At 41.4% G+C, this 12,539-nt stretch overlaps 1 protein-coding gene across 1 annotated transcript in view; it reads right to left on the bottom strand.

Moving 5' to 3' along the window:
- Positions 1-2,951: 2,951 nt before the first annotated feature.
- TDRD1 (tudor domain containing 1) overlaps positions 2,952-12,539 on the bottom strand; it is a gene marked incomplete at its 5' end in the record, with an annotated part of 488,249 nt that continues 478,661 nt past the window's right edge. The window contains one exon of the mRNA XM_029610456.1: positions 2,952-5,498. Coding sequence (XP_029466316.1) covers positions 5,397-5,498 — 102 coding nt within the window. The remainder of the gene's footprint in view (positions 5,499-12,539) is intronic.

Below are 12,539 nucleotides of genomic sequence, written 5' to 3'. Positions count from 1 at the left end.
ATGTGACAAAAGAATGATCTGAAAAGAACATGGGAACTTTATACATACATGTATTTACGACAAAGAACATGGGCATGTCAAGTTGAGCATGCAAAGTGAAAAAAAAATGAAAACAAAACCTTGAATCAAACACAGACCCAGTAAAGGTAAACAAAGACCAATAAAAGAGATTTACAACTCAAGAAAAGTAATAAAGCAGAACTATCAATTTCATGCTCTAAAAAGGTCAAATATCCACACAAGCAACATAAAATTCTTTCCAACACAATATGATGGGTCCATACAATAGTATACTATGAAAATGCTGACAGAGCTTTAAGGATCACTATCAATAAGCACTATTCAATCTTCCCTTCTCACGGAGATGTTAGTTTGGTACATTGCAGTGAATTTACTTAACAGAAACCAGTCCCTTAGTAACCTCAAAATCAGCAATTCCCAGTACATTTCTGGAGGCACATCTATCCAGTCTGGTTTTCACGATATCCATAATCGACTTGTATATGAGATATCTGCATATGCTGATGATCTGCTGCATGCAAATCTCTCTCATGCATATTCATTGCGAAACTCATACTAGTTAGGTCGAAATACTACTCCTAAAGATATCCAGGATTTACAAGTTAGAATAATACTGTGGTAATTGCTAAGAAAAACTCACATACATCAGAAACATGTTAATTCTTTTCCCCAAAATATTTTACTTGTAAATTGATCACTACCCTTCAAAGCTGCTGGTTGTTTCGCAGTTAGAAACTCACTCGTGCAGCACAAGGTAAGGTCTCCTAAAGCCCGCCACTGTTTTCACAACCCTCTGAAATGAGATTGTGCCCGCACATTGTTCAACAGTCACTGCTGTGTGAATTGACATGAGAAAAATGAGCAGCACATTAATTGTGGAGTAAGTAATCCCACCCATAGAGGTGGTATTCTTCCTGGTTTCATTATTCCACTAATATGGGATTCAATCAACTCCAAGACTAAGCTTGAATTTTAAAGAAAACCGATCTACATTTAATTATGAACTAGTTACACAGTGTGAAGAAAACATGGAGTGAAATAAACACATTGGAAAACTATCCCAAGAAAAGAATGTCTGGGAAAACAAAAGCTTTTTCTTCCTTTTAAATACAAAATAGTCAGATATAGATGATACTTTTGTAAGGTTTACCAATGTTTATAGATGCAAGCTACTGAGACCTATTAGTAGGTCCCTCTCTCTCGAAAGGGATATTGCTCTACCTTTGATTTTCTCAAATTTTTTTTTTTTTGGTGGGGATGGTTAACTTTACAGCCTTTCTACAACACAAGATGCCAATGTTAAGATGTGAAACCACACCGCATACAAACAAGTTCAGTAATGCACCATTATACAGAGCTGCCAAACAATCCCAACTGAATGTATGCACTCTTCAGCTCTACTTCCAAGCCACACTTATCCTCTGTGAGACCCAGTGCTTCCTAATACATCTGCTCTTTATATCCATACCCCAACCACAGATGCTTGAGTTCAGCGACAGCAACATTCTTTTACTCTCTTCTGAATACCTGACAAAGAAATGACATAAGCTGAGATTTGCTATGCTTGTACTCATTTACCTGCTCAATAGCAGTGCACTAACGGTGCCCAGTGTTTGTTGTTTGCTAAGGTTTGGGTGTATTGCAAAGGCAAAGAAAAGTCTGAAAAAAATATATTTTCAAGACTATCCTGCATTTTTTTTTACTGAGAGAGAGAAATGAGGCCAACCCAAAGCTACAAGCTTAAACAATCAACATCCTATCATTTAGAAGCAATAGCACAGTCAAAGAGCATCAGAGCCTCACATGCGGGATCTAGAAGACACTAAGGGGGTAATATTCAGTCACTGTCCGGATAGCAGAGTTAGCAGGAAACACTTATCTGGATATTGAAAAGATAATCAGTAGTCCAGCTGTACTCCTGAATACAGCCTTAAAGAGAGCTGAACTTTATCCAGCTAACTTTAGAGCAGCTCTTTGGCAGAGCCAGAGTTAGCCGGATTAAGTTATCCAGCTAACTCTGAATATCCAAGCTTTCTGGGCTAACCTAACTCCTCCCAGAAATGCTCCTACGTTACTCAACTAAATTTTAGCAGGGCAAGGAGATATACAGCTGTTTAACTTGTGAGTTATCTGGCTAAATGCCTCTGAATCTGGACCCCTGAGTGTTTGCAGCACTGGACTATGATTCAGGAGATGCTCAGGTACAATGTAGCAAGGGCCTCCTCCACCACCTATTCTGCGTGATCTTGGACAAATAATGTTCTTTCCTAAAAACAATGCTATTTTGTCTTAATCTAGCTGCAAACCAGTAAATAAAAAAAAAAGCTTTCATGCATGTGATGTCAAAGTACTGTCCAAAGGAAGTGCACGCAGAAAGACAAACAGAAAATATAAATCCTAAGTTCTGAAAGTCAAATTCTCTACTGCTGTGATTAGTGATGGGAACCAATTGGTATTCTTGGTTTCCACTCTGAACAGGGCAGAAGGATGCAAGGATACCATCACTCATACAACATCAGGAATGGCACGGCAGTCATGTCTGTACGTTCTACCTCTAATAATTGTTTTACTAGTCTACTTAAATACCTAATTTACCAATAGTATGGCAAATTCTTATATTATTTTGGCTTGGTGATTTTTCCTTTGCTCCTTTGGGTTTGAGGCTTAATCAGAAATCATCTCTACTGACGTTACAGCACTATAAAAGCCTTCATTTGCAACTTCCTAGGGTTTCTGCTCCACTCCCCATATTCCTTGTTTTTAAACTCTGCTTTTATCTGGCTGAGAAATATCAGCAATTACCCTTGGACATTTCTTTTAATGGAAAGGCACGTCAAAAATAAAGATGACAACTCCCTTCAGAACATGGTCTGCGTGCTCCCAGAGTCTGACCATGAGGCAGCAATGTGCTGCTGATTTTTTTTTTTTTTAATCAAAGGGCTCTTGCCTGTACCATTTAATGAGTTCCTTTCAGTCCTCTCCAGAATATTTGTTAGGCATTCTTCTTGTGCAATGTCCAAGACACCATTCCCCACATCGGGAGCTATGAATGTGGTATTGCGGGCCCAAGCAGCAGAAGCTGGATCCGGCAATTTAATCCAGATCTTCCGTATGATAGCGTGCAGCACTGCCCTGATCTTGCATGTGGTAGATTGCCGCACTGCCACTAGGCCAGTCCCATGGACAAATATCTGAAGTAAAGATATTTTAGTGCCTCCACTCCTACCTACAGAGATCAAACAATGAAAGTACTGCAGAATCCTTTCAGTTCCTCCACATTGGATAGCATATAGAATCTTCCAGAAATAATTCCACAGTAAATTACCAAATGTCTGAAATGTAGTTTTTCAACATCATTTGGAGAAATGCTACTGGACACATCTTGGTGGAAAGTGGCAGTCGAACATCTAACAATCATAGGCAATGCTGCCTCCATTTATTGCTACTGCTGAGTTAAATCTTATATCTATGGGAAAAATGCTTAGTACATAGATCCACCAAACATCCCTAGGCCTGCTTTCGTTTTTTAATAAACCTTCACATTTGTTTATAACGTGTGCTTCTTTTCCTAAGGCCATATCTTACCTATAAAGCAATCACTCCTCAGCTGTTTCTGCTATATTGATACCCAAGCTGCCAGCTGTGTGGCATTACCACACCTGTAATCTAGTTTTTTTGGCCCGGCACTTCCCGTCTGCTCCTTTGAGCTTCCAGATCAGAGAATACTAGCAGGCCAAGGTCAGAATGAGATCCTATATGGGATGACATCAGCTATACTATTGCTCTGTGTCTCCATCTGCTGGTAGGGGAGCATAAATTCATGCATCTGGACTGGTCTGGCAGCAAGAGGAGGAATCAACCTTTGTTGGGGGTATGGTACCACCAGTCTTCATATGCAACTACCAGGGAGGGGAAGGGGGGATAGTTTCCTTATTTTATATCACCTTCTAATTCACTCAGCTCAATCCATTGCAACAAACATCCTCAGCCAGAGGTCATATACCAAGGCCCCATATAGAAACCCTGCAATCATGATCCCTAAATTCAGCCACTTGGGGTCGCTGCTGTGAGGTAACGGGAACTCCCTCTCCTGAAAGGAATGCTGCAAAATTACAATACAGGGTTTTGTTGCTTGGACTCATAAGTGTTACAAGGGCTGGCTACAGCTTCCCTTGCACTCCAAACAGCTTTCCTTTACCTTCGATTAGAAAAAAAGCAAAACTCACAACCACCTGGGACATAGAAAGCAAAGTACTACTACTCAGTATTAAGGTGGATGGTCAAAGAGCAATAAAGGAAGTATTGCATCCCACTCCCACAGTATAATGCTAAGTACTGGTCTACAAGTGGGAACATTCTGGAGGCCAGAAATAACGACTCCCTGATGAGTAGGGAAAAAAAAAGGTTCTGCAGAGAATGTTAAAATACAAGTACAAGAACAAGGCTTTATATGACATGCTGAATGAGTGAGACCATCACTGCCCTCTGTCCTGGCTTTCTCAGTCGTTCCACTGAAATTATTTATCCAGAACTTTTTTTTTTTTTTTAACATGCATGACCTTCAAATTTTCTCTGTGTATCAAATTTTCACTTCGTTTGGTCACTTGACCTTGCTTGCTATGAGTCTAATGCCTGTCTTATGAGGAAGGTTCAAAGACAAAATAGTAAAAAAAAAGAAAAAAGTAAGAAATAAAATTAATGAACACTCAGAGTGAAAAAAAAAATTTGTTGAGAAACACAATTAGCAAATTTCTGCCAGAAGAAAATAAGACTTTCTTCAGCTTTTCTGATAACCATAAACCTGATTCTGCACAAACTGACTGCTTGCTTTTTGGCAAGTCTTGTGAACCATTTAAAGCTAAATCTTCATTTTTCTATATTAACAAATATTGAAAAAAATATGTTATTTCTAACATCTGCACTATGCTTCCTTCTTGGAAGTTAGAACTAGAATTCTTCCCCCTCAAAAACACAAAAAGTATACATCATGAGCGGAGAATATCATGCATGTTACTTCAAGGGGAAAAAAATCTTCTATAAAAAAAAATATTGACATTGCCTCTTACACTGAGTTCAAATAAGCACAGGCATAACTAGGGCAAATAGCTATTTTTTTAAATTTGCTATTAAATTATTATCCAAGGGTAAAGTGAAACAATTATGCCTGCCCTTACCAATGAAACTATACAGCACTTATAAAGAGAAAGAAAAATGCTTTAAAGATGTATGAAAGGGCAGGGGGTGAAAAAGCTAAACCCTCTTTCTCCAGTCACCTGCAATAAAAGAATTCTGTAAAGAGCTTTATATTCTTTGATAAATCAAGATTTGCATATAGGCACAAAGATAAACCCCACCCTCCTCCCAAAGGAAATTGGCTACTCTTCCAACAGCTTTTGAATTTCGTTCATCTTCTCCGGTTCCATATGCTTCCCCATAAAGAGGAGAAGAGCCTGCAGAATCTTTTCCAGCCTGTTTACCTAAACAGGAGAGAGTAAAAAAAAAAAAAAAAAAAATCAATTAATCTGCGAGGGCAGGAAGGCAAGTTAATATTGAGTCCATCATCAAAGGGTTTATCATTATACCAGGTGTGAAAAGCACTGTCTAGACCAGAGCTTTCCAAACTGTGTGTCGGGACACGTTAGTGTGTCGCCTGCAGTGTGCAGGTGTGTCGCGCAAGCCCGGTCAACTCTGATGCGAGTTTGGGCTTTTTTTTTTCTAGAGATTCACTTTTTTTTTTTCAGTTTATGGGTTGCTTATTATTGGGTGATTTTTGCTGTCAATCGCGTTTTTTTGGGGGGCTTGGTGGGTGGAACGAGCCCAGCCATCCTTGCATTGGCTGCTGCTGCCGATGAGGCCTGGCCATGAGGAGTACTGACTGCAAGCAGCAGTGTCTGGTGATCATGGAAGGGAGTGAAGCACTTAACTGGCAACAATCAAAAGACGAGGTACATGAGTGTGGGGGCCAGACATGTGCTGGGGGGAGAGAGATGAGTGAGTGGGGGGCAAACGTGCTGGGGGGACAGACATGTGCTTGAGGGGGAGAGATATGAGTGTGTGGGGGCCAGACATGTGCTGGGGGGAGGAGAGAGATGAGTGTGTGGGGGACAGACAATTTGTTTTATTATTGTTTCTCATAAATTATAACAATAACATGAATCTTGGAATATATATTTTTAATATAAATTTAAGGTTTTCATGAGATAGGTTGTGTCGTGAAACATTTTATTTATGTATATATTTAAGGAAACATACATAAATTGTCGAAATATGTTTCGTTCATTTAACCTTTAACCTCTGGTTTATTAGCAGACTGAATTACCGTGTCGTGAAATTATGTTTGTCTAAAAAGTGTGTCACCAACATGAAAAGTTTGGAAAGCTCTGGTCTAGACACTCAACAGTCCCTTACACTTCTTGGAGCTTACAATATAGTCAAGACAGACTGATAAAACACAAACAAAAAATAAATTACAGGCTTTGAATTAAAACCTACTCAGGCAGAACTAGACCACATGGGACAAGATATGTTATAGGTGGGTTTAACTGAGGAAGGAGCAAAGAATGAGGTCTCGTAGGTGTTATATGGACAAACCAGGCACCCCAAAAAAGAGCCCGTGCAACTGTGAACCTGGGGGCAGGCTCCAGACACCTGATGACCTCTGTCTGCAGAACTGCAACGAGGACAAGCAGCCTATTGTTCACCATCTAAAACCATCTATCTTCACCTTGCAATTTAGCTGGAACCGCTGGACACAAATCTGCTGAGCTTGCAGCCTTCACAAACTTTGTAAGCAGCCTGTGGCCTAACATTTCACCAGATGTCTTCCAGCCCACATTAACATCCATGTAAGAATCTGCATACATGTAAGTAGTCATATTGGAAAATCTCAATCCTATACCAATGGATTGTAGTAATAGCCAATCAATATCATTTTCTGGATCCTATGCATATGCATGAATTTCTGATGAAGAAAAGACTTTAGACTTGAATAATGAACCCTTATCACACCCCACCTAAGAACACCCATCTCAAATCTACAAAAGACCGAGCCCTCTCGATTGCTGGACCCTCCCCCTCTGGAACTCTATGCCCCCAGACCTCCGACAAGAACCTTGCACTCAGAAATTAAAAAAAATCTCAAGACCTGGCTCTTTAAAAAGGCCTTTCCTCAATAATACCTTTACTCCACCTTTGCTCCCCCTCCCACTAACAACCCTCCACGCAAACAAGAAACCCTCCTCCAATTTAACTCCCCCCTTGCCTCCCCGAAAGCTGCTCCAACTTCCCTTACCCTTTACTTTGTATAGTATAATTTTGTATAGTATAAATTTATTCCATGCCATTGTTAATATCCTCCCTTCTCTCGTTCTTTTTTCCCTATGTCCTTTTAATCGTATTAACTTACATCCTCTGTGTGTGTGTATATATATATATACATACACACACACACATACACTCTTCTGTTTTCTCCACTATTGTTCAGTCATAATAATGTATTATCATATATCCGCTATAATTATACTATTTCCGTTGACTCCCCCTCCTCCAAGCTGCTATCCTCCCTGTTCCATGTATTTTTGCGTTATGTTCTATGTAAACCAATATGATGTATCTACGAATACCGGTATATAAAAGCTGTTAAATAAATAAATACATACATTTTCAGACTTCACACACAATCTTCTAAAAACCCTCTAATGAAGCCTCATGCTAGGCTTCAAGACCGGGCTCCATTAATTTTGGAATACTTGCCGATCTCATCCTTGCACAAGCCTTTGCAAACTAAGCTGATATTTGCTCCTGTCCCCTGCCTACACAACTTAGAGCTTACTCTGGGTCCTCTGCTCTGGGACTGTGGTGGTAATCTGTCGTTTGCCCTCCGAGGGGCCAGCTGGATGTCCTCCCCATGCTAAGACAAGACTCTGGACTGGGGATGAACTGATTGCAGTGAGAGAGCCTGAGACCAGTTTCATGCACTCCTGATCAGTTTAAGATTAATTGGCTAAATTACTACTTTTAAACTGGGCAGTGTGCTTGAGATATGCAAGTTTTGAGCCAGACAACATAAGGTCTTTCTAGAGACCATTGTAACAAGAGCAATTTACTCTGTTAAACCACAAAGTTAAAATAATAGCTGTCACATATAAAACTAATGTATATTTTGTGCTGTTATAATAAAACCTATCAAGCTATAAAAGGTGTAGATATTCTGCATGCTGATTTTAAAAAAGTCAGATAATCTGTAAGTCTAATTACTCTATGTAACATAATGGGGTTCATTTCAGGTCAGGGAGAACTTGGCCTAATTGGCTAAAGCTGCAAGAAATCAAGACTCTGCCTCAGAAATAATCTATAAAAGAAAAGCAAATATTAGGGAGGGTAGGTGAGGGAGTTAAGCACCTAAATCAGTCACTTTGAAGACTGACTAGGGCTGAGCACCTAAAAGTGGGTGGCAATGGGGCCAGAGGTAGGGCATTGGAAAAAAAATAACCAAACTAGGCATTAGCACTGATTTTCAAAACTAGGCATCTAACCTTAGCCTCTTAAATCTATGCAAATAGGGGTAGATTTTATAAATTTACGAGCGCGTACTCTTGTTCGTGCACCAGGCAGGAACAAAAGTATGCTGGATTTTATAAGATACGCGCGTAGCCGCGCGTATCTTATAAAATCCGGGGTCGGCGCGCGCAAGGGGGTGCACATTTGTGCAACGGGGTGCACATTTGTGCAACCTGCGCGCGCCGAGTCCGGCGCACGCTGCCTGTTCTCTGCAAGGCCGCTCCGAAATCGGAGCAGCCTCGGAGGGAACTTTCCTTCTGCCTCCCCTCACCTTCCCTTACCTAACCCCCCCCCGGCCCTATCTAAACCCCTCCTCTACCTTTGTTGGCAGATTTACGCCTGCCGAAAGCAGGTGTAAATCTGCGTGCGCCATCACCCGACTGGGGGCTGGGTCCGGAGGCCTCAACCACGCCCCCAGGCCGGCGTCACGCCCAGACATGCCTCCCGCCCCGCAATTAGTCCTGCCCACACGACACGCACCCTTTGCAAAGCCCCGGGGCGTGCGCAGGGGGGGTATGCGCGTACCCCTTTGAAAATCTACCCCATAATTTGCAGACATAATTCAGACTTCTAAAGTTTCAGGAATCTAAAAGTAGGTGAATTTTCAGTTGGAAATTTAGGCTCCTAAGTATGGCTGAAAATCTTCCTAAGTGTAGGTACCAAGCACTTTTTTTTTTTAAATTGACCTGCATGTGTTTAAAAGTCATTGCAATCGGCACCAACTGACTGCTATGAGTTGCTCAAGTGCCACATGTCAAGCTGATAAACAGAATACTGAATCAGAAAATATTCTGACAACAGGTGCACTGTAGGAGCAGAGAGCTTTAAATCCTCTTAAAACTGAAAGAAACTAAGAACAGATAGACAGGGACAACCAATAAAGAAAACTTACTCTTACTGAATGAGTATGGATGCTATTTTTACATGTATTTCCCAGCTAAATAGAGGTTCTATAAGGATACACAAAATAATCAGTACCTATTGCTGGTTTTTTGTTTTTTTTTTGCAGCACAGGTACTATTGATGGATACCGTATTTGGCTGAATCAGATACATTTCCATAACAAATGTATTGCACTACTGGCAGCAGCCGATATGGGAGAAGCAGATAAATGGCACAAAAACAAAGGATCCAAGGTAGGCAAGGGGGAAGGGTGATAGGTAACTCCCACTTCCCATAGTACTAATAAATAAGTCATAAAAACCAGAAGCAACCATGGAGTGCACATTCAGCCACTGAGTGGCTAGGCACGTTAGCAGCATGGCAGTGCCACTGAATATACCTGGCTATGCTACAATTAGCCGGGTATGTTCAGTATATCTGGCTAATTTTAGATCAGCCTTATGGCATAGCTAGAGTTAGCTGGATAGCTTAACCGGTTAACTTGGAATATCAGAGGTTAACAGTTAACCTGTCCAGCTAACTCCGCTCCTCCCTGGAATACCTACCTCCTGTACCAGGAATGCCCCTGATGAATATCTGCCTTCATCTTTTTTTTTTGTTCAATAAACCCACGTCTGAATTTTGTTTCTTTCTTATTATTCTCTCTTATTCTGGTGTGCCTCTATTGTTTGTATTTCTTTTAGCTTCCACAAAATTACAGTTAATCAATGAGCTATCCCTCAGACCCCTGGCAATTCATTTTGATGGAGCTAAAATGATTGCAAACATGTTCATCTTCAGTCTATATATAGGGGGGTGGGATATATCTCTGTATTTTAGTGAGAGAGTATTTCATGTTTTTGAAAGCTGCAAAGCTGTAAGTGGCATGCACTATAGTAACTAGGGATAAAATGCTCAGTGTTACTGTCTTATAGAAACATATAGAAGACGACATATAGAAACATACAGAAAAAGACCAAACGGCCCATCCAGTCTGCCCAGCAAGCTTTGCACTTTTTTTTTTCTCATACTTCTGTTAGTAACCTTTTCATTCTATTTCCCTTCCACCCCCACCATTAACGCAGAGAGCAATGTTGGAACTGCATCTAAGTGAATATCTAGCTTAATTAGTCAGGGATAGTAACCGCCGCAATAAGCAAACTACACCCGTGCCTATCCGCTTACCCAGACTACGTAATTTAGTCCTTGTTGGTTGTTGTCTGTATATAGATCCACTTTTTTTCATTCCCCCTGCCATTGAGGCAGAGAGTTATGATGGATATGCATTGAAAGTGAAGTATCAGACTTTCTCCCCTGCCGTTGAAGCAGAGAGCTATGTTGGATATGCGTGAAGTATCAGACATTTTCCCCTGCCGTTGAAGCAGAGAGGTATGCTGGATATGCGTGAAGTATCAGACTTTCTCACCTGCCGTTGAAGCAGAGAGCTATGCTGTATATGCATTGAAAGTGAAGTATCAGGCTTATTTGGTTTGGGGTAGTAACCGCCGTAACAAGCAAGCTACTCCCTGCTTTTTTGTGAATGCAAATTCTTTTTTCCACATTTCCTCTTGCCGTTGAAGCTTAGAGCAATGTTGGAGTCGCATTAACTGTGTGTATGTTTATTGAATAAGGGTATTATCTCCAAGCAGTAGCCGTCATTCCCGCGAGCCACCCACTCTTCATTCACATCCTCTAGACTTTATGGATCCACAGTGTTTATCCCATGCCCCTTTGAAGTCCTTCACACTTCTGGTCTTCACCACTTCCTCCGGAAGAGCATTCCAGGCATCCACCACCCTCTCCATGAAGAAATACTTCCTGACATTGGTTCTGAGTCTTCCTCCATGGAGTTTCAAATCGTGAGCCCTGGTTCTGCTGATTTTTTTCCAACGGAAAAGGTTTGTCATCGTCTTTGGATCATTAAAACCTTTCAAGTATCTGAAAGTCTATCATATCACCTCTGCTCCTCCTTTCCTCCAGGGTGTACATATTTAGATTCTTCAATCTCTCCTCATAAGTCATTTGATGAAGACCATCCACCTTTCTGGTCGCCCTTCTCTGGACCGCCTCCATCTTGTCTCTGTCTCTTTGGAGATACGGTCTCCAGAAATGAACACAGTACTCCAGGTGAGGCCTCACCAAGGACCTGTACAAGGGGATAATCACTTCCCTTTTCTTACTCGATATTCCTCTCTCTATGCAGCCCAGCATTCTTCTGGCTTTAGCCAGCGCCTTGTCAAATTGTTTCGCCGGCTTCAGATCATTAGGCACTATCACTCCAAGGTCTCTCTCCTGCTCCGTGCATATCAGCCTTTCCCCCCCATCGAATACAGTTCATTCGGATTTCCACTCCCCACATGCATGACTCTGCACTTCTTGGCATTGAATCTCAGCTGCCATATCTTCGACCACTCTTCCAGCTTCCTTAAATCCAGTCTCATTCTCTCCACTCCTTCCGGCGTGTCCACTCTGTTGCAGATCTTAGTGTCGTCCGCAAAAAGACAAATCTTACCTTCTATCCCGTCCGCAATGTCGCTCACAAAGATATTGAACATGATCGGTCCCAACACCGATCCTTGCGGTACACCGCTTAAAACCACTCTCTCTTCAGAGAGTGTTCCATTTACCATCACACATTGTCTTCTGTCCGTCAACCAGTTTGCAATCCAGGCCACCACCTCAGCACTCACTCCTAAGCTTCTCATTTTATTCACCAGTCTCCTGTGCGGGACTGTATCAAAAGCTTTGCTGAAATCCAAGTAGATGACAGAGTACTCTTCCTTGATCCAATTCCTTGGTTACCCAGTCAAAAAAGTCAGATTTGTCCGACAGGACCTTCCTCTGGTGAATCCATGCTGCCTGTGGTCCAGCAATTCTCCCAACTGTAGATATTTCACTATTCTCTCTCAACAGCGACTCCATTAACTTTTCCCACCACCGAAGTGAGGCTAACCTTAGTTAGTCAGTCTTAGGCAGTAAATTGTATTTGTTGAGGTTTTTCAAAGTTTGACCATACCCCAGGCTGTAAGTAGAAACAACACAGCAAGGTGATGTCTTATTAAAGTACTGCATGAACC

The sequence above is a fragment of the Rhinatrema bivittatum genome, chromosome 7, assembly GCF_901001135.1.
Source record: "Rhinatrema bivittatum chromosome 7, aRhiBiv1.1, whole genome shotgun sequence".
NCBI lineage: Eukaryota > Metazoa > Chordata > Amphibia > Gymnophiona > Rhinatrematidae > Rhinatrema > Rhinatrema bivittatum.
This window is presented reverse-complemented; position numbering and strand designations above follow the sequence as displayed.